The 22723-nt window shown below is 42.4% G+C and overlaps 1 protein-coding gene across 1 annotated transcript in view; it reads right to left on the bottom strand.

The window, feature by feature from the left end:
• Positions 1-1091: 1091 nt before the first annotated feature.
• Alpk2 (alpha kinase 2) overlaps positions 1092-22723 on the bottom strand; it is a 151973-nt gene continuing 130341 nt past the window's right edge. Inside the window, exon 14 of the mRNA XM_033757531.1 lies at positions 1092-1692. Coding sequence (XP_033613422.1) covers positions 1476-1692 — 217 coding nt within the window. The 3' untranslated portion in view covers positions 1092-1475. The remainder of the gene's footprint in view (positions 1693-22723) is intronic.

Below are 22723 nucleotides of genomic sequence, written 5' to 3'. Positions count from 1 at the left end.
TAAGTACAAATTATTAACAAAGAAAGTATCCTGCTCTTGTTTTACCCACACTGACATACACATAGGTGATTGGTAGATGAAAAGAGATAGACAGATGGATGATAGATGATAGATGGGTGATAGATGATAGATAGATGTTAGATGATAGGTGACTGATGGTATAAATAGATGGATGATAGGTAGGTAGATGATAGGTAGGTAGAAGAAAGATAGATGGTAGACCCAATAAAACTGCACCCTGTGCCTTTTTGCTATTATGGAACTTTCTGGAACTCCATTGATAAATACATATGTAGGATTTCTACAGACAAAGCAAGCTATAGGCTACATTTTAAAGAAATGAGTAGTTTATAATCTGTCAGGCAGGGAATCACTTCAGAAGTCACCCTGGAAATGGCAAATTTTCTGAAAAAGAAGAAGTGTGACCAACAAGCATTTTCTCCCTCAAATCCCTTCTATATTCATTCCCCCCTTTTAAAAATCAAAACTCCATGCTTGAGGAGAACGATATTCTAGAGCTAAAGAAGCCTAGAGTTTCTGAGAGGGGCTGCACACATGTCCTCCTGAATCAGTTTTGCTTTTTCCAGAATTTCCTACAGGGATCTATAAGGAAGGAGGCTCAGCCTATGAGGAGACTAGAGTGGAGCAGAGGAGGGCAGGGTCCCTGCAGGCTGGGCACTGCATCTCTGGTATAAACCACCGAGGGTCAGCCTTGGGTTTAGGAAAACTATCTTTAGGAGCAAAGCAGAAAGTGGTGGAGCCCAAGTTATAATGTAAGAATGGGGGGAAACATAGTGGCAAATATTTTGTGCTCGGGTAAACCTATTAGAAAATTACTAAATCCTGGAGGAATATGAAATACGGCACAAATTCCAAAGAACTGTTGTCTATGATGATGTACGCATCTTACACTTTTTGTTTAAATATGAATTTAATGAAACAGAAAATTGTCAGTGACTGTGCGAATAACCGTGGGAAGTGGCCTTACATTTCAGAAGCCTCTTCCAGCAACAGCAGCGTACTCAACACTTGTGCAAAACTTGACAGCGATGATTTGTGTTCACATCAAAGCTGGATAGGTCTAGAACCCTGAGCTGAGGAGTGAGGTTGGAAGGATTTGGGCTGTGGACAGACCTTGCTCAGCACCAAGTCCTTGACAACAAAACCATGTGCAATTACACAGACAGTGACAAGACGCGAGATTGGTAACAATGCTGTGTACACAAATGAGGGGACTGTCTCAGAGACTGACATCTGATGCATTGTCTCCACAAGTCTGGTCACAAATCTCAGTCCAAGGTCTTTTCGTTCGTTGGCAGGTGATGAGGACAGAAGCATCTTGGGGCTCCGGCAGCTGGGAGTAAGGACTGCCACACATGCTCTGCAGGCTGTGTGCTACCACCTTCTGCATGTCTGCAGATTTTCACGCCCAGCCTGTGTTTTGCTAGCTGGTAGCTGTGAGTTTCCAAGAGATACTAGCTTTTCTTTTCTGCTGGGGCCTCAAGCCCTGGCTTCTTCACTGTTACAGAGTTTGTCTGAACTTTGCTTTTCCCAAGGCTTGGCTTCTTTGGTTTCTGGTTGTTGTTTTGAAGGGATTTCAGCCCCAGCATTTTACAGTACTTGTTACACTGGTGTAGTGCTTTAAACTGATCAATGAAGGTCATGGAACAGTTGCCCTTAAATCCTTTGTACCTGTAAGTTTGTGGGAAAGGAAAACATTTTTTAAAGCAGGATACTTTACTAGTTTAAAAAGAAACTGCACAAAAATATATTTGTTCCAATTTGGGGCAAGAATAGCCATGTGATTATCATGACTGTCAATGAGAGAGAAAAATGAAGATTGTGGAATCCAAAAGATGAAGATCCATTGGCAGGTACTGTAGAGACCTTTGATTACAGCAGGTGTCAGGGCTGCAAATATACCAACATATTATTGCCCTATTTCTCTTAGCCATAGTGACTGGTGCTGCATCATTTTGATAAAAATTAGATTTCTTAGTGACCTGAAAGTCACCCTGTCCACCCAGAGAAAAGAATCTAGAACTAGAATAAATTATTCAGTGTAGACCCTTCAATTTATAATTGAAAGAATTTAGACTGAAAGGCCATGTGACCAGCCCAAGGAAACAAAGCAGGATGATACAAGTGGAGAAGGAAGCCCTGTGAGTTTTCCTCCTGCAGCTCTTTCCTGTAACATCCCACCTTGTCCCCAGGAGGAGAAGAATCTAGACCTTTGCCTCCAGCTGGCTGTAGGAGTGACCACACTGACCCTTGCCCAGGAGCAGTCTCAGGGACCATTACTTTGGGTCAATGCTCAAACTGTGAGTGACTGTGCTTTCCCAGCCCAATCATGGCAAGTTAGTGTGCACCTTGACTGGACAGCGCCAAGGTGCCCCACACCTGCTTCTTCACCTGCAACAGAACAAGATCCATCAAGAAAGCTAGTTGAAAACTCAGATGTTCTGGGCTGAGCTTCTATGGGTACCAAACTATTGCCACTTGTTTTGTAGCTGGAAAAGTGCCCTGCAGGTCTTTCTGCCAGCAGTCAGAAAATCCCCAAATTCCAGTGCACTGGCCCAGGCACACCCCATCCAGAACTTGGCTGGGCCAGGGTGAATGTATGTGCCAGCCTCATCCTCTTCCAGGTGTGACATCACATTGAGATGCCCCAAAGGTCCTCTTTCTCACCACAGATGAGCTCCTTTGATTGCCAAAGGAAATTCCTCTCAACATGCATGGTGCCCCACAAATAAACACTGGGAAGCAGTACATTCTCCCACCTGTATGGCCCACCTGCCACCTACTTAGCTGCTCCCCACTGATGCATTCTGCCACCAGAGAGACCTCTACAAAACATAAATCATGTCACTCCCTGTTTAAGATTCTATTGCTATGAAGATAAAGATAGGTTTGGGGCTGCCGCTCAGTTATAGAGCACTTGCTTAGCATAGGTGAGGCCTCGGGTTTTGGCCCTGGCATTGAAAGAAAAACAAAGATGAAGACAAAACGTCTTAACCTCCCTGTGATCTTGCCATCTGTCCACATCTCCCAACCCCAACTTCTCCTTAGCCCTCAAAAGAGGCCACGCTCACCCCTTTCCAGAGTCTGTGCCCAGAGTGTTCCCTGAATGTGGGATCCCTACCTCCTTTCTGTCCTTCAGTCCCATTGATCTTTAGTCCTCACTGAAGTCTTTCCTGGCTTCCCCAACCAAGCCACATCTGCAAGGGTTGACTCTGGACACTCACCTTCTCTCCACAGCACTCACACACTGTGAGAAGAGGAGCTGGGGATGTCTGTACCTTAGCCTGCTGCAGAGACCAACATTCTCTCCTCATCCACATGCCAGGGAAACCTAGCACACAGATGAGCTTCTAAAATAAGCCCAAGGTGTTTTCAATTTTTGTGGTTGTTCCAAGCATTCTTTCAATGTTCTCTTCTTGTGTTGACCCATGTCAGTGTTGTCTTTGGAAATTTAGACACACAGGAGTACCTAACCAGGCACTGTGTGCCATACGGATAACAGAGAACAAACAGGATTTAACCCCTTGGCACTTGCCTTCTAGGGAAAAACATAGATGTCAGATATTTACAGTGACCCGTGATGCAGGTGAAGCCCTATGGCAGGCTTAGTGAGCCTGGACAGTAAGCCTCTCTAAGCTGCTGTTGGTTTTCTCATCTTCAAAATGGGAAGACTAGTATCTACCCCATGGTGTTTGTGAGAGGATAAAACCAGAAAATGCATATACATAAGTGCATGACATATGTAAAGATTCAATTGATGTTGGCCATATTATTATTATCATTACCATTTTATGATAGGGTCTCTCTGTAGAAGGGATGTTGAAGCTAAGACTGGAGGATGAGGAATTTTTCCAAGTAGAAAAGTAGGAGGAAGTGTGTCTGAAACATAAGGCCATGGACAATTTGCAGGCTTCAATAAAAAAAGACAAACTCCTTGTCCAAAAATTATTAAGACTTTCAAGACAAAACAGCAGAGCATTAAACCAAATACAAGGTCTATCTGAATGTGGAGCCCCATGCCAGTGGACAGAGCGCATATGGTAAGACTAGCCCTATTGGGTTCAGGCCACTTCTACTAATAGGACCAGCATGAATTGACAAAAAGAAGTCTGCAATATTGTCATGGTGCAGATGCTATACCTAAGGCAACTCAAGAAACTGAGCTGGCTCCTTCATTTGCTGGTGGAAGCCGTAAGTGTGAGCATGCCTGGGGACTGGGACTCTGCTCTTTTCCCTTTGTAAAGCATGCTGGGTTTTAAGCTCTTAAGGGCATGAAAGCTTTCTGTCCTTTCTGAAGCTACAGCATCAACCTGCAATTCCACACTTGCTGCAAATCCAGCCTGCCCTCTTCTCCGCCTTTTGAGGGAGATGCTCTGCCCCTGGGATCACATAGTCCATCTCCTTGTGAAAAGTGACCTGCATTCTAAAAGCCCTCATTTATTGAAAAAAAAAAAGTCAACCAAAGAATGGAGCTGAATCTAACAAGCTAAGGAAAATTTCTCTATTAAGCATGCCATTTTTGCATCTCTATCTTTCTCTTCAAGAGACCCCCCAAAAGATCATAATGCCAGCCTATCTGTGTTCCTTCATGCCTGCATGACACAAAGCCAGCTGCTCCTGCATCTTGTCAGACATAGTGGAAAGCCTTATCCCTACTCCTTGGAGGAGGCCTCCCTTGTCAATTCCTGAACATCTCAGATAAGCTAGGAATGTCACGGACAGAGGCAACTTCCCAGTTTAAGCATGTGGGAAACAACTCTTGGTCATCTATGTCAAGACTGCCATGAGGCTTTTCAAACCTTCATATAATATATCATCTCTTCAGAGAAAAATAACTCACACTGTGATCTCACAGGAAGGCTGTTACTATGCTCTAAAGCACTGCCTTGCAGCTAAGTGTTAATGCTGTGTAACAACCAAGACCTTATCTAATGGTTCCTGCCTCTGGAATGGAAAAGGCAGGCTTGCTGATAGGAGCATGATTTCTAGGTAGCCCCTGGGAACCCAGAATTCTAGGAATCTGGCAACTTCCTTTCCCTCACTTAACCTTTTTTTTTAGATACTTGCAGAAAAGCAGAGGCAGACAACAGGAACATGATCTGGGTTGACTTAGATGTCTAAACATGAGCCCAAAAGCAAAGGCAGCCTTGCACAGTCTAAGAGGCTCCTTCTCACACCAAGCACCCTGCAGGCCTTGGCTGGTGCATACATTCTCTGGAGTCCTCTGGGGTCCCTCTGCAGCATGAGGGTGAGTCTCTCCAACATCTTGCTTGCATCTCCTTGAGGACATGAGAGCCATTTCTTGGAATAGGGGCATATGTGTACATCTTCTCTCCAAAGGCTTTGATCTGTCCCAGGACACTCTTTTATGCCCAGGATTTCTTTGGGGGTGGGGGAGCTTTTCCTCAAACAACAAATGAATAGATACTAGCTCCTTCCTCAAAGCAACCTAATTTAGGTCCAGAAGAATTTTCACTTCACATTTCTGAACTTCCCCTCTTATAGTCCTTTTTCTGTTGCTATAACAAAACATCTGAGGCTGGATACTATATAAAGTCCAAACATATGGCATCAGCATCCTGGTGAGAGACCCCTAGATGTATACAACACAGTAAAGAAATAGAAAAGGAAATGTCTTAATGCAGAAGGGGCCATGCATGTGAGTTGGCCTCACTTTATAATAAGTTCCTCTCAATATAACTCACTCCAGGAGAATAACATCAATCCATTCCCACCTTATGATCTACTTACCTTCCACCACACAGCACCTCTTAAAGGCTCCATGACCCCACAACCATTACAATGGGGACCAAGCAAGTAGCTCATGAGCCTCTGGGTCAAAAAAAAACCATATCCAAATGAGAGCATTTCTCATCAAATGCTGGACTCTCCGATGGCTTTTCAAGCAATGTTGAACTTCCCTCCTAACACTCTCTGAAATGCAGACTTTTTCTTTCTGTTTATGTTTTGCTACCCAGCATCTACAGAATTAAGCATCTCTTTTCTTTCTTAATTCGGTCCCTGTCTCAGCCACAATGTTGGTTCTCCGCTTTGACCTATTGTTCTCTCAAACTGACAGTCATTATCATAGCCTTTGGTTTTGCCTGGGAGAAAAATAAAGGAACATCCTTATGTTTCTAGACCAATTAACCTCAGATTAATTCAAAGGACATAAGTCCAATTTCACCAAACTTTCATCTATGTAAGCAATGGGAAATACAGTCCTCCTGCCATGTGACCCACTTTGCCTGCAAAACATACCATTTACTTCCCTCAGGATAGGGGGTGACCACAGAACTGTACTTTCACAACATCTCTGCTAAATGATCACCATTACAGAAACTCCCCACACCAGACTTTTTTGTTGGATGGACATACAGGGTTGAGTACATTTCCCCAAAAGGTATATCCTTCTCAGAAGTTCAGAGTGTGCTTCTATTTAGAAATAATGTCCCTGCAGATACAGTTGCTCAGGATGAGCTCATGTTGGAGCGGGGTGAGCCCTTAGCCCAATATTACTGATGTTTGTATAAGAAAAGCAAAGACACAGACACACGAGGGGCATATCATGTGATGTTTGAGGTGAAGACTAAAGTGATGCATCCATAAGCCAAGGAACAGCAAGGATGGCAGGCACCCATCAGAGTCATAGGACAGACCCTCCCACAGACCCTCCGGAATGAACCAACCCTGCCAACACTTTGAATACAGATTTTAGCCTCCACAACTATGAGACAAAAAATTCCTATTAAACCTGTAAATGTGCAAACATTTTTTATGGCAGCCCTAAGAATTTAATACAATAGAATAAAGAAGCTTGTATTGGAGACTTCTTTCTGCACATTTCCAATTTTACAAGCCGCATCTTTTTATCTTTAACTTCCCATTAGCATAATCTTCCGGCCCATCACTTTATGTATTGCCATCCTCTCACTGACTCCAGAAGGGGAACAATAAATGTATTCCATTGAATATCACGCAGTGAAGTCCTTTTCCAAAAATGTTTCTTCATGGATGGGATTGATGCCTGTGGATTACCTAGGGCAATCTTGCTAAAATTCCAATCTAGACTCAGTAGGTCCAGGGTGGAGCCTGAAATTCTTCATTTCTGAGAAGACCTGAGTAACCAAAGAGGCCCATTTCGAGTAGCAAAGACATAAACTACTCTACATATCCTCATTTGACTTTGGAAAAGTCTTTATATTTAAATTAGACACAGGAAAAACTGTTTTGGAAGCCTGTGTCAAGCAACATGATAAAATCATACTGTGGCATTCCACATAGGGAGAAGCTGGGAAGCTATCTTTACACAAACCTGCCCTCATTCAACAAAGATCTGACACTCACTATGTGTGAGAAGTGGTGTGAGGTTGATTTCTGTGAAATGATTCCTCTCTCTTCTCTCCTGGTGGATAAGACATGGCACAGACTCTCAGATGCACACAAATAGTGCCATCTGATAGCATGGCCGGCTCTCTCTCTCTCAGCTTTCTTGCTCCCAGTTTCCCTGGGCAGGCACTTGGTTCCAAACACACCCAGAGAGAGGGATGAGTAGAGCAAAGCTGCAGAAACATCCAGTCCTGGCTGTGTCGAAGAGACTAAGGTTTTGGGACTCATTTGAAGAAATCTACGTGAGGCAAGAAAAACCAATAGAGAAATTTACCCTTTCTCTAACCCTTTTAGAAGTTAGCCAGAGCTATTTAAAATTATTTTAATTTGATAGACTTAGTGAAGAAATTTTTCATATATAAGGAATGATTCCAAGGGCAAGGATTCTATTTGAGAATGTAAATTAGTAACTGAAACAAAGCCCTTCTTTGGTGTGTGTATGTGTATACGCAGGCACATGTGTACTATAACTTGGACCTGAAATGATTCCCAAAGGCCCAGGTTTTAAAGGCTTGGTTGTCCCCAGACCAGGGCACCATAGGAAGTGTGTGGAACTTTTAGGAGGAGAGGCCTGGTGGAAAGAAGTTAGGTCACTGAGGGTGTGCCCACCCTTTCCTGTCTGTCTTTGCTTCCTGGCTGCCATGAGGTTGGCATTTTCCTCCACTATATGCTCCAGGCACAATGTGCCTACATGTAAAGTGAGGGACATAGGGAGCTTCCCACTTTGGAAACATCTGGTAATTCCTGAAATTCCAACCATGCCACTCATTTATCCATATTTATTGATTCATTCTCTCACTCAGTAGGCACCAGCTGTATGGCAGACATAGTAGGGAAACTAGAGGAAATCACTGAGCACCATGGCTCTTCTCCAGAAGCAGCCACCTCGCAGGGCAAACAGACACATCAATGAGCAATGACAGGATTCTGTAGTGGACTGCAGTGGAATCTCAGAAGGTGACACTTCTCACATCGCCTCACAGCCAAAAGATGGCGCAGGCCTCATTTATCAGAGGAAGTGACACAAGCACAGTGTTCTGAGCAAGAGACAAGGTCAGAAGACAATTATGAAGTGGCTTCTACTTCACAGCCATTTCTTCTCGCAAATGGCCACTTCCTAAAATATGTTTCAAGGAGCAAGAGTTCCACAAGATGCTTTGCAAAAATATTTTGTAGTATCACTTCTGTAAGAAATGCTATATTATATCTTTCCTTGCCTATCAGCTCTTCAAAAACCTATGAAGTCTCAGGGATAAGGGGAAAAAATGAGAACCAAGACCTGTCATGTAAAGGTACAAGATCCCAATGATGAATGTAACTGTACTGTGTACCTAAAATGTACCAATAAACTCAATGAGAGAGAGAAAGAGAGAGAGAGAGAGAGAGAGAGAGAGAGAGAGAGAGAAATCTCACCCTAAAGAACCCTCCCAAACTATTCAACACAGAGTTTCCCAAAATTATTTGACAATGAAAATCTTATTTTCATAGTAACTCTGAAAAATGTTTCTGTAAATTAATTTTGGGCCAATCTCATCCATGTTTTCTAGAGAAGTTGTGTTCTGAGGTTTCCACAGGGGGAAATAGTAACTGAAAAATGTTTCTGTAAATTCACTGAGAATTTTGGGCCAATCTCATCCATGTTTTCTAGAGAAGTTGTGTTCTGAGGTTTCCACAGGGGGACCTTCTGTTTGCACAACTGACCCATGTCAACTAGTCTGACAACTCTAGGGGCACCCAGTTCCAGCCACTGCCACCCCTCCCCAGGCCTATGAAAGTGGCCCTTTAGCAGGAAAAATGTTTCTGTAAATTCACTGAGAATTTTGGGCCAATCTCATCCATGTTTTCTAGAGAAGTTGTGTTCTGAGGTTTCCACAGGGGGACCTTCTGTTTGCACAACTGACCCATGTCAACTAGTCTGACAACTCTAGGGGCACCCAGTTCCAGCCACTGCCACCCCTCCCCAGGCCTATGAAAGTGGCCCTTTAGCAGTTGGCCCTTGCTTCTTGCAACCAGAGTATAAGTCAGATCACAGTCAAGCAAGTGCCCCAATGGAATATTCTGTCTCCATTAGAACAAAACTCAACACTTTCCCATGAATTACAGGCTCCCCCAACTAGCTACTGCCACTCTCTGCCCTGATCATCCACCTCTATATCTCCTCCCTCAGCCTATGTCTAAGAAACAGCCTGGGTTGCCTCCATGGAAACCACCCTGGCACTGTTTTCTCTGACACTCACCCCAGCTGGAAGAAAGCAGAACACTGTAAGTTCCTTCCTTCTGCAGAGGAGAAAGGAGGGTGTTCTTGTCCTCACTACTGGTGAGGGTACCCTAGAACTCTATACTCCTGCCGAATTCCTGTTCTTCTTGGTTCTGAAAGCACTTCCACAACAGAAGGCTAAGATGGGAGGCCTGAAGAAGAGAGCAGAGAGGGGCCCTGTGGGAAGCAGCCATCCACTCATTATTAGGTGACAATATTATAGATAGATGAGCTAAGTAGAAATATTATGGGCAGTCAGATAGGGCTAAGTCCTCAAGAGGGCCAGGACAAAGGTGAAACATATCACAGCTGCACATTGGCTGAATACCAGGCCTCAAGATGGAGACAAGATCCAGAGGAAGGTGGAAGGTAGAGGTCTGGGACAGCCACCACTTAGAGATTCTGTCTCTTCGCTCCAGCCTGCCTCAAGCCAACTGGTATGGACTGCTTTGTCATGCAGGTGCCTCTGTACTATCCATACAGCCCCCCCACCCCCAGCCTCCTGATTGTGCCAGTTCTTGGATCCACTCTGCAAAGGCACAGGTGGTCATAAAGCTCATTTTTTTGAGCTCCAGAAGATAGAACAGAAGTGAACAACTGCAATAAAGGTGCATCAGATCTCCATAGTTGGTATGTTGGCGAGATCACCACATTCCATCAGAACTTTGAATATCTTCAGAGAAAGGGCAGAGGGAACCTGTAGTAGAACCTTGCAGAGTTCAACCCTGCAGGAGATCAGAGAGCTCAATTTGAGCCTTGTAGCCCAATTGAGCCTGAATCTCAGGGGTCAGCCATCAGCTAGCTGAGACTAAAGGATTTAGCTCTGCACATGGCTGCACACATTGTCTATTGTGACAGCAGAGATATCGTTTGAAAGAGGCCCTTCAAATTCTTTTTCTTTTCTTTTCCTCATTCCACTCTGCAAATTCTTTTTTCTGTTTTCTTTTTCCAGCTCTGTCTCTTGCTCCCCCATATTATTCTTCATCTCCCTTTCTGTTCCTGTTCCTGCCCTAACTTGGATTTCTTCTTTTATTGTTTTTTTCTATTTTCTTTTTCTTTTCTTCTCTCATTTTCCTTCACTCAAGGAACAACAGTTTCAAAGAAAAGTGAGCCCCTGCTACTGTTAAGTTGTTATATTCTTGTCCTCTGTCTTTACCTCTTGTCTTCAACAGTTTCCTAAAGTTTGTGTAGTCATCCTGTGTCCTCTAGCTTCACTTAAAATTTTCTCCAGTTCTTTTACCTAACTACTCCTCTCATCCTAACTCTGTCTAAGCCCCCATCCTAAAAGGTAAAGATGCTATATTGAAGAGTTTATTCACTGTAAACATATTTTGGGCTGCTCCTTGATTTTGATTTAATTCACATGGTTTAAAGATGATAGATTAATGACTACCACAAATGGTCAATTTGTAAGTTGTGCTTGATCCTATTGTGTTGCTGATTGTATCAATTGGGTTAAAGAGTTGTGATTGATTTAATGAGCTGCCCTTTCTGATATTATGAAAATGAGAATGTCTATGAGTCATTAGAGACCCAAAAGCTAAAGTGCAACTATGTCAGGAAGATTTAAGTAATAACCCATGGATTAAACCAAGGACAACCCAACAACCAAAAATAAAAATGAAGAAACACTTAAGCAAGACACAAAGACAGACTTCTAGTTAACCAACGGCAAACTCTAGGGCAAATGAGATTGAAAAGTCTGACAGTGAACCATCAGGACACTCTGAACCCATAGCACAGGAAGTAACAAAACAGATCAATCAGGCTCTAGAAAAATTCAAAACAGAAATAATTTCCCAGATAATTACAGAGATGGTGAACACATAAAAGACATGATTAGAAACTCTAGAATGAAACTGATAAAAAAAAAATAGATGAGCTCAGCACCATGATAGAAGCCATGAAGACCCAGCATAAGAAAGAAATGGAAATGATGAATGCCCAACAGAGCAAAGAAATGGAATCCATGAAACAGATTCAAACAGATATCCAGGAGATTAAAAACTCTCTTGAAAGTTTTCACAGAAGGATAAATGAATGTGAAGATAGAATTTCAGATATAGAAGATAGGATTGCAGTCAGTGACTGGAAAAAGTGAAGTCTCTTAAAATCAGTAAGGGATCATGAGAAATCGATCCAACAACTTCTATATGATGCAAAGAAGAATAATGTAAGACTGATAGAAATCCATGAAGTAGCAGGAGAAAATGCAAATGACTTAGAAAAACTGTTCACAGAATTAATGACAGAAAACTTCCCAAACAGAGGGGATGAATTTGACATACAGATAAGTGAGGCATATAGGACTCCAACTAGCCATGATAAAAAAATCTACACCTAGACATATAATAATCAAGATCTCAGAAACCCAACAGAAGAACAAAATACTACAAGCAGTAAGAGAAAAGAAACAAATCACATGCAAGGGAAAGCCTATCAGAATTACAGCAGACTTTTCAACATAAACCCTCAGGTCAAGGAGAGCCTGGAGTTAGGTATTTCAAGCTCTAAAAGTAAACAACCTCCAACCTAGACTGATGTATACTGCAAAACTCTCTTTTAAAATGAATGGGGAAATAAGATACTTCCATGACAAAGAACACCTGAGAAACTTCATGAATACCAAACCAGCACTCAAGGAATTCTAAACGATATCCTAGAAAAAGACAATGAAGATCACAACATCATGAAGATCCAACAGAGCAAATCAAATGGGCAAGGCAAGAAATTAAAGAGAGAGGGGGAAAAATTAAAAAGAGTCAACAAAAGGACAATAACATGTCAATAAAAAGTCAGTACATATCAGTTATAACCATCAATGTCAATGGCCTCAACTCACCAATAAAGAGAAATAGACTGGCAGAATGGATTAAGAAGCAAAAATCCAACAATATGTTGTATACAAAAAACACACCTAGTGCAAAAAGAAGCCCATAGACTGAAAGTGAAAGGATGGAAAACATTTCTCTATATGACAGGAGCCCAGAAAAAAGCAGGGGAAGCTATTTTATGCACAGAAAAAGTAAAGTTCAAATCAAAACTGATTAAGAGAGACAAAGAAGGCCACTACATCCTTGTAAAGGGAACAATTCAAGAGGAAGAGATGACAATCATAAACATATTTGCACCAAATATTAATGCCCCCAACTGTATAAAACAAATATTAAGTAACATGAAAAACCAAATAAAAAAGCAGGGGAAGCTATTTTATGCACAGAAAAAGTAAAGTTCAAATCAAAACTGATTAAGAGAGACAAAGAAGGCCACTACATCCTTGTAAAGGGAACAATTCAAGAGGAAGAGATGACAATCATAAACATATTTGCACCAAATATTAATGCCCCCAACTGTATAAAACAAATATTAAGTAACATGAAAAACCAAATAAAAACAAACACAATTGTAGTGGGGGACCTAACACCCCACTATCACATCTAGGCAAAAAATCAATAATGAAATACTAGAACTGAACCAAGCTTTTGAACACATGGACTTCATAGAAATCTATAGAGTGTTCCAGCCCACAAAAATCAGAATATACATTCTTTTTGGCTGCACATGGGTTATTCTCCAAGATAGACCACATACTAGCTCACAGAACAGGTCTAAATAAATGCAAAAGAATCGAAGTTATCCCCAGTATATTATCAGATCATAGTGCAATCAAGCTGGAGATCAATAGCCTAAGAAACCATAGGAACTTCACAAACACATGGAAATTGAACAACACTCTCCTGAACAATGAATGGGTCACAGAGGAAATTAAAGAAGAAATTAGACAGTTTTTACAAATAAATTATAATACCAATACAACAGACAATAATCCATGGGACTCAATGAAAGCAGTACTATGTGGAAAATTCATAGCATTAAATGCCCACACTAGGAAAACAGAGCAAGCTTAAGTAAACAACCTAATGATGAATCTTAGAATCCTAGAAAAAGAAGAGTAAGAAAAACCCAAAGGTCATACAAGAGAGGAAATTATAAAGGTTAGAGCAATATCAATGCAATGGAAACTAAGAAAACAATACAAAAAATAAATGAAACGAAGAGTTGGTTTTTTGAAAGAATAAATAAAATTGATAAACCCTTAGCTAACCTTGTCAAAAAAGAAAGAAAAGGCTCAGATTCATGCAATTGGGAACAAAAAAGGTGAACTCACAACAGATCCAGCAGAAATCCAGAGAACTGTCAATACCTACTTTGAGAACCTGTACTCTAATAAGATGAAAAACACAAAAGAAATGGACAGATTTCTAGATACTTATGAATTACCAAAGTTAAACAAAGAAGATAAAAATTTCTAAACACCCCAATTAGAATCAGTGAAAACTTAAAAATGTAATTAAAAGTTTACCAATGAAGAAAAGCCCAGGTCCTGATGGATTCACTGCTGAATTTTACAAGAAATTTAGAGAAGAACTGCTGCCATTACTCTTTAAACTTTTCAATGAAATTGAAAAAGAAGCAATACTTCCAAATTCATTCCTGGAAGCAAGTGTTACTTTGATTCCCAAACCAGAGAAAAACCCAACCAAAAAAGAGAACTATAGGCCAATCTTCCTAATGAACATAGATGCAAAAATCCTCAATAAGATACTGGCAAACAGAATACAGAGGGTCATCAAGAAGATCATACACCCTGACCAAGTCAGATTTATTCCAGGGATGCAAAGATGGTTCAACATACATAAATCAATAAATGTAATACACTTATTAACAGAGTCAAGGACAAAAACCATATGACCTTCTCAATAGATGCAGAAAAGCATGTGACAAAATTCAACACCCATTCATGATAAAAACCCTTCAAAAAGTGGAATAGATGGTCTATATCTCAACTTAATAAAGGCTATCTATGAAAACCCAACAACCAACATTATATTAAATGGCCAAAACCTGAAAACCTTCATGTTAAAATCAGGAATAAGACAAGGATGCCCACTATCACCACTCCTCTTCAATATAGTTCTGGAAACATTAGCCACAGCAATTAGACAAGAGAAAGAAATTAAAGCAATAAAGATAGGAAAGGAAGAAGTTAAACTGTCATTATTTGCTGATGATATGATACTCTACATTGAAGACCCAAAAAATTCCACCAAAAGACTTCTAGATTTAATTGACACTTTTAGCAGAGTAGCTGGATACAAGGTCAACACTCAAAAATCAATAGCCTTCTTGTACACAAATAGACTCACTGAGAAAGAAATTAGGGAAACAATTCCTTTCACAATAGCATCCAAAAAAATGAAATATCTAGGAATCAATCTAACGAAGGAAGCAAAAGACCTCTACACTGAAAACTACAGCACTCTGAAAAAAAGAGATCAAAGAAGATATAAGAAAATGGAAAGATATACCTTGCTCCTGGGTAGGAAAAACCAACATAGTGAAAATGGCCATACTACCAAAACGGCTATACAGATTCAATGCAATGCCAATTGAAATTCCAACATTATATTTCACAGAACTAGAAAAAAGAATCCAAAAATTAATTTGGAACCATAAGAGATCTAGAATATCAAAACCCATCCTAGGCAGCAGACACATGGCAGGGGGCATAACAATTCCCAATTTGAAACTATACTACAAAGCCACTGTGATAAAAACAGCATGGTACTGGCAAAGAAACAGACCTGAGGATCAGTGGAACAGACTGGAAGATACAAAAACAACTCCAGATGTACTCAGCTACCTCATCTTTGACAAAGGAGCCAACCATCCTCACCGGAGGAAAGACAGTCTCTTTAATAAATGGTGTTGGAAAAACTGGATTTAAACCTGCCAAAGATTAAAACTAGACCCTTATCTTTCACTATGCACTAAAGTAAAATCCAAATGGATTAAAGATCTAAATATTAAAACAGAAACACTAAACTTGCTGGAAGATAAGTTAGGCAGAACTCTTGAAGACATTGGCATAGGAAATGACTTTATGAACAAATCCTCAGTACCACAGGAACTAGCAGAAAGAATTGGCAACTGGGATCTCATCTTATTAAAAAGCTTCTGCACTGCAAAAGAAACCATCAACAGAACTAAGAGACAACCTACAATGTGGGAAAAAAGTTTCACCAGCTGTTCCTCAGACAAAGGACTATTATCTAGAATATATAAAGAACTCAAAACAACCAGCCCCCCCATGTATAAAGACCCAATTCAAAAATGGGCATCTGAAATGAACAGACATTTCTCAGACAAAGAAGTAAAAGCAGCAAGTAAATATATGAAAAAATGTTCCACATTACTGGTCATTCGAGAGATACAGATGAAAACAATACTGAGATTCCACCTCAACCCACAAAGAATGGCTGCTATCAAGAAATCAACCAATAATAAATGTTGGTGGGTTGTGCATTGTTGGTGGGAGTGTAGACTGGTGCAACCACTATGGAATTCAATATGGAGATACCTCAAAGAGCTGGGACTAGAGGCTCCATTTGACCCAGCCATCCCTCTGCTGGTTATCTTTCCAAAAGAATTAAAAGAATGATATCACAGTTATATATTCACACTCATGTTTATAGCAGCACAGTTTGTAATAGCCAAAACTTGGAACCAGCCCATTTGCCCATCAGTTGGAAACTGGATAAAGATGTGGTTTTTCTATAAAATGGAATACTACTCAGCCATAAAGAATGAGAAATTAGAGTCATTCATAGGAAAATGGATGCATAGTGAGGATATACTCTTAAGTGAAATAAATAAGTCACACATGTGTAAATACTGAATAGTTTCTCTGGTGTGAAAAACTATAATGGTACCTAAGATCCTAACAGTATAATTGACTGTGAAATAGGAAGAAAAGGGCTAAAGGTGTAGGGGAAGTGGGGAAGGGTAGGGGAAAAGAAATACGGTAAAAGAAAAAAATATGAGAAAATTAAAATATGGAAATAAAGTTTTTGTAAATAGGGAAGGGAGGAGGGCGTGAAGGGAGGGTAAGGGTAAGGGGAAAAAATGAGAACCAGGAACTGTCATGTAAAGGTGCAAGATCCCAATGATGAATGTGACTGTACTCTATACCTAAAATGTACCAATAATCTCAATGAGGGGGGAAAAAAAAACAATGGAGGCAAGATGACCAGACCCACATCCTTCTTCAAAGAACTGGGCTTAGTGAAGTACAGATAGGCACCGACCACCCTGGGGGTGACCAGAGGCCTCAGGACCCACCACCTCCTAGGAGAATCCTTGTTCTTTCCATCACGCTCGCTTCCCAGTTGGACCACCATTACCTAAGTGACTGTAGTTGTAACCTTATTGGATGTTCATGGCTGTGGCCCACATTGTACTCACCCTGTAAAACTTCTCTGTAGAGTGGTGTCCTTGGGCTACCCACTAGGGACCCCTCCTGCCCCTCAGGAGCTTTTCTATCAATAAATATCTTCCTGCTTTTAAACTCTGTTCTTCCTAGGACTCATTCTTCGATTTCTAGAGAGCAAGAACTTGACGTATCTTGCAGTTAACAGGTTGAGAGACATAATATTTCCTATTTCCTGTGACAACATGTCCTTAACTGAAGGTGAAACTAGAGCTGAGAGTAAATAGCTGAAGTGGAAACACCGGAGGGACGACAAATAAGCAGTCTGATATTTGCCACTGTTCCAAGCCCCACTGAGCTGGCTCCCAAAGGTCCACCTCTATTTTCTCTGCCCACTCAGAGCCACAGGTTGGGAGGGTGAGGGAGAACTGCAAGGCATTCTTGCTAGGCACACAGGGAGAAAAGCACTGGGTAACTGGCAGCATGAGGGGAGAAGGGAAGCAAGGTCACTTTTCCAGTGTGAAGCTGGCTGGACAGCGCTGATGGCAGGCCTTCCCGTTCACAAGCTCCAGCACCCTCAGGGAGGTGTCTGCTCCTCCAGAACACAACGGCAATTGGTCCCTTGTTTTCCTTCTGTCTTCAGTAAGTGTCTGCCTTCTGTTAGACACACACACGTGCGCGCGCGCACACACACACACACACACACACACACACACACACACACACGTATGTGAGATCCTTCTTCCCTCCTGGTCTCCAGACTTACTCAATGGCAAAGACTGGCCAGATGAATCGTCTGAAGTAGCTCTAGACAATATGGACTGTCAGATTAAAACACAATACAACCCTCCTTCCAAGGGAGGTGATTATGGTGCAGTCTGGGAAAGCAGGTACTTAGGGTGATTGTTCCCTGTAGGCCTGACCTTGAGCAAGCTAAACTATTTGGTGCCCTGCAGTTGCTGAGACACATTCCAAAGATGCCAGGAAATCCTGTTCCAAGGTCCCTTTGTTTCCACCCCTGCTTTAAATAGTCTCCCTGGCATCACCCCTCGCATACCCAAACTTTCCAGGAGTGTGACCTTGTAGATGAGATTCCATTTCTTGTCCAGAAGGTGGTTCTGGCCCTTCCTCCCCTGGCATTTGGGACTTGGCCTAGGTTAAACATCTAGGTGGTCATTGTTACCTCCATCACCTATAGATGTGCAAGGGCTCCACAGTGGGTGGCTGTTGTCCCTATGGACAGTATTTTCTCTGGAATTCAGCATGGCTGAAGGCAGATGTCTGTTGTAAACTTCTACCTCTGACATGGCTTAGAGAACCGGAGCCGGGCATGCAGATGCCAGCAGAGCCTGCCTTCTCAATGCAGATGTCCCTGGGTGTGTGGGCCCTTGTCATCTCACCTGTGCCCCTGTGCAGGGAGTAAGGCCCTCATTATCCCATTCAGGCTCCCTTGAATGTGCTTTCCACATCTGCTTGCCACACATCCTTAAGCCTCGCTGTCTTCCAAGGGTAGAAAGGCATAAACTGGCTGCATTGACACCAAGGGGTGTCTTTGCGGCTGTTTGTATTCATCTTATTTTTGCCTAATGCCTGCTGACCGAGAAGGGAAGTGCTCAGATGCTTCTCTTTGTTGTACTTCACTCTAGCAATGGGAAACTGGTCTTTTGTTTTTGTTTTTGTTTTTGGAGACTACATGGAGCAAAGTATTGACTCTGCTGCCCTCTGGTGGCTGAATCACAACCCCACCTTCTTCCCAGGAGCTTGCTAGCTGGCTGGAGAGAACCATGCAGGTATATACCCATTTGCGGGGCCCACAGGACATGTGTGGGTCTGCTCCCCATTGCTTCAGATTGCCTTGGGTTGATCAGGTTAAATTTCCTAATCTCCAGTTACAATCGGCATTTTGCTTTGTCTCCCTCAGAGAACTCTATGTGCCTGAGCAATTTCAAATCAGAAATGTGCAGAGGCAAGACCAAAAGTTCAAGTCCAGTCTGGGCAACTTAGAGACTTAGTGAAGCCCTGTCTCAAAAATAAAAATAGGGGGCTGGGGATTTAGCTCAGTGGTTCCACTGCCTGCCTCGCAAGCGCAAGGACCCGAGTTTGATCCCCTGTACCAAAAAATAAAATTAAATTAAAAAAATAAAAACAGGGCCAGGAATTTAGCTCAATGGTGCCACCACCTGCCTCAAAAGTGCAAGGTCCTGAGTTTGATCCCAGATACCTAAACAACAAAAACAAATTGGGCTGGGGATATAGCACAGTGTGAAGGCCCCAAGTACAATCCCAGTACCAAAACTTAATAAAATAAATAGGAAAGCGAAATGTGTTCAAAGCTCCAGTTAGTATCCACCTGTAAAATAGATTATTGGATGTCAAAACAGTCCTATTTGCCATACTGTTACTTGGAAACGTTTTTTTGTTTTTAATTTGGAAATTGTTCACTCAGCATTGTCATAGATAAAAAGTGTTCAGGTATAGGTGACACATTTGCACAAGTCATGCTACATGGATGCTGGGAGATATATGAAATACTTCTGTTATTAAGGATCACACTACCAAGGAAAGCTGAATTGAAATGAATAAGTCATGCTAGTTCTCTCTTTTCTGAGATTATAAACGACTCATTTACTCCCCAAATAGTATCACAACGTTTGACTTCATTAAAGAATAGAACAAGACAGGTCCTGTGTATGGGGGCATCAGCTAAATACACGATACAGAATGTGACATGGGGAATATTTTCTTTAAGCGACCCTGAGTGCTGCTTTTTATGGGTGCCCTTCCCTCAGCTGAGCTCTGCCAGGTACGAACCTTCCATAGAACTTGCAGCTCCCTCTACCTTGAATGAACCAAGCTTGGGAGAGCATACTTAATTCGTCCTTATTCATCGTCTCCTCTCCAGGATTCCCTGGAAGTTCCCTGCAATCGGCTACCCACCTCTCTTTTTCCCCCCATGTTCCTTGACGTCCCTCCTGAACATTTCTCATTCTGGCTGCTGAGGCCTCCGAACTTGTCCTCTTTCTAAGCCTGATGCCGTTGTTTTTGCTCAATCATGCACCTTAGAGTTTCTTCAGTCAAATCTTCCTCCTACTGTTTGGAATCTGGCCCTCACCTCAGAATGCCCCCTCCTTCGAGCAGGGAGTCCTTACTGGCCCTTCGAAGCAGCACTGGCCCTGGCCCTCCTCACCTGTCACCATCCAGGCTGGATTTTTCCCAAGCATAGGGTCCTGAAGAACCTGGAAAGGGGCCATTAAACTATCCCTTACCTTCCCATGGAAGAGGTTTCCCTTCCGATTAGTTTTTCAAAAAGTCTTCTAAGATAGTTATTTTCTGGGCGGGGGTGGGGGGGTGGTTTTAAAAATGTCACTTTTTTTCATTCAACTTTAAAAGTAAACTTTTTAAAAAACGGCCAAGATGATCTGGTATTTCTTTAAAAGCCTGCAAACAGCAGAATTCTCTTGTGGCCTTTCCCCTCCTCCACCTCTCCTTGGGTGGGAACTCAGTAACACTTACAGGCAGCGTTTGGCCCTGGGCTCAGCCATCCACTCTTCTAATGGGTCTTGGGCAGCTGTCCCAGGCCAGATAAGTCACATTAAAGCTGAGAACAAAACCGAGGGATTGGATTTCTTTTTAAATTAGAAGAAAAAAAAATATGTGCCATGGGAATCTCTCAGATGGTCTGGGTTCCTGGAAGCTGCTGATATGCTTTTAAAAGATGTCTTAAATCATCACAGTCTTAAGTCCATCTTAACTTTTGGGACTTCTTGGGTAGGTTTCTGCTTTATTTTGGTAGAAATTTGTTGTAAATAATGGTATGAAAGTTGCCGTCTCTGGTGTTAGGCTGAGGCATGAGAGAGGAAAGAAAAATAGTATTTATGGCAACCTGGTGGTGCATGCCTGTAATCCTAGTACTCTGGAGGCTGGGGCAGGAAGATTGCCACAAGTTCGAGGCCAATGTGGGCTCCACAGTAAGTTCAAGGCCAGCCTGAACTACAAAAGGAGACCTTGTCCCAAACAACAACAACAACAAACTAGTAGTTATGTAGCTCACACCAAGCTTTAGGGTCTATTTGTCCACAAGCGAGACTGAGTGTCCCCATTCTATAGCTGAGTTGTGTGCCCACACAGCTGCTATGATGGGAAGCCAGCCTCAAACCTGGCCTAGCTGATGCCCAGATTTGTCATGTCCTGCAGAGAAGATCATTTAGTCTTTAAAGAAAGGCTCCCTTTGGGAAATGCCCTTGGGGTCCAGAGACTTCCATAATTTGTTTTCTAAGTGGAAATGCCCATGAATGCTTTTAAGTGCGAGTTCATCCAGGACAAATGCTAAAGTGGGTGGGATGCAAGGCCATCAGTACAAAAGGGTTCTGTCATGGGGAAACTGGGATGCATAGTTACCACCCTCTTCAGGTACAGTAGACAAAATACCCCTGATGCCCAGAAGCAAGGTTCCCACCAGAACAAGTGGAAGTGGTCCAGATTTGAAGGAAGTCTTGCTAACGCCCCTGCTATTTTCCTGCATCATCATCCCTCCTGATGTATTCCCTTCACAAGCCATGGCCATGACCAAGTTCCCCAAAGCCTATGACAACCAGGCTTTCAGGTAGCACTGGCCGAGGAGTATGGGAGAAAAGTCCAACATTATATTTTATTATTGCTGAGCATTTTCCAGGAGGACTCACTTTAGAGGAAGATGGCCAAACTGTATCTTGGTTCTAAGGCTCAGTTAGAAGCTTTGTGTAATTAGTGAAGAATTTCATGATCCTGAGGTTGAAAGAGTAGTCCCTTTTTACTTGTTTGAATCCCTCTACTTTTCTCCATCCTTTTTTAAAGTTAAAAGTTAACATATGTGTTAGAGCATTGCTGATGCCCATCATCTGAAATATCCAGAAAGCGTGTGTAAATGAGTCACCTAGTCACGGACAAGTGGGCTATATTCATCACCCCATTATATTTTCTGTATTTCTGACATCTGGGCCTTACTGACCCTAGGCAGACTGCCCACTGTCAGAGCTAGCAGATTCCTGGAGATGGTAGGGGACACAGCTTCAGGACATCTCCCATACGCAGACCACCCATCCAGTGCCCATACCCACCACCTTCATCAGGCTCTCACACTCAGACTGCCATCTGCCCACCTAGTCATACCACACCAGGAAGCAGACCACCAAGGAGGGCCCCTGGGCACCAGAGCCCATTGCAAACTTTCAAGCTAGCCGATCTTACTCCTGCTTACCCTGCCTGGCCATTCCTTCCTGAAAAAGCTTCTTAAAGGCTCTTGTCTGTGTTTGGCCTCATGTCTTCTGGCTACTGACTGACCTGGAGCTTCTCCTTGTGCCCCCTAACTAATGTCTCGATGTGCCCCTTCCTCTTCAGTGGCAGTCAGCTTCTCATCAGTCAGGCTCACTGTATCTACTCAACAATGAAACCTACATTTAAAACAAGCCATCCCCTCCAAGGCTGCCTGCCCTCTTCTCTTCCTCCTTGCAGACGGTCTTAGTGTGTGGGAAGAGCAGTCAGTCACAAAGGCAGGCCAGCTGCAGGAGAATTTCACTTTTGCCAAGAACCACACCTATCCTACTTCCTCCTTGCATCAAGGAAGGACAGTTTGATAAAAAGATACCCTGGTAGAATATAGCATCATCTGGGCTGGCAACTGAGCAAACTGACACCCTCCGCTAAACTAACAAAACAAACCACCATCAAGCACAAGTAACAGTCACCGCTCTTCCTTGGTTCCTGTAATAAACATAACGAGTGTTTGTCAGCTGCTTAAAGTACTTTTA

This window comes from Fukomys damarensis, unplaced genomic scaffold (genome assembly GCF_012274545.1).
Source record: "Fukomys damarensis isolate Sample0158 unplaced genomic scaffold, DMR_v1.0_HiC HiC_scaffold_30, whole genome shotgun sequence".
NCBI classification, from domain to species: domain Eukaryota; kingdom Metazoa; phylum Chordata; class Mammalia; order Rodentia; family Bathyergidae; genus Fukomys; species Fukomys damarensis.
The sequence above is the reverse complement of the archived record's forward strand: the minus strand, read 5'-3'. Positions and strand labels throughout refer to the sequence as shown.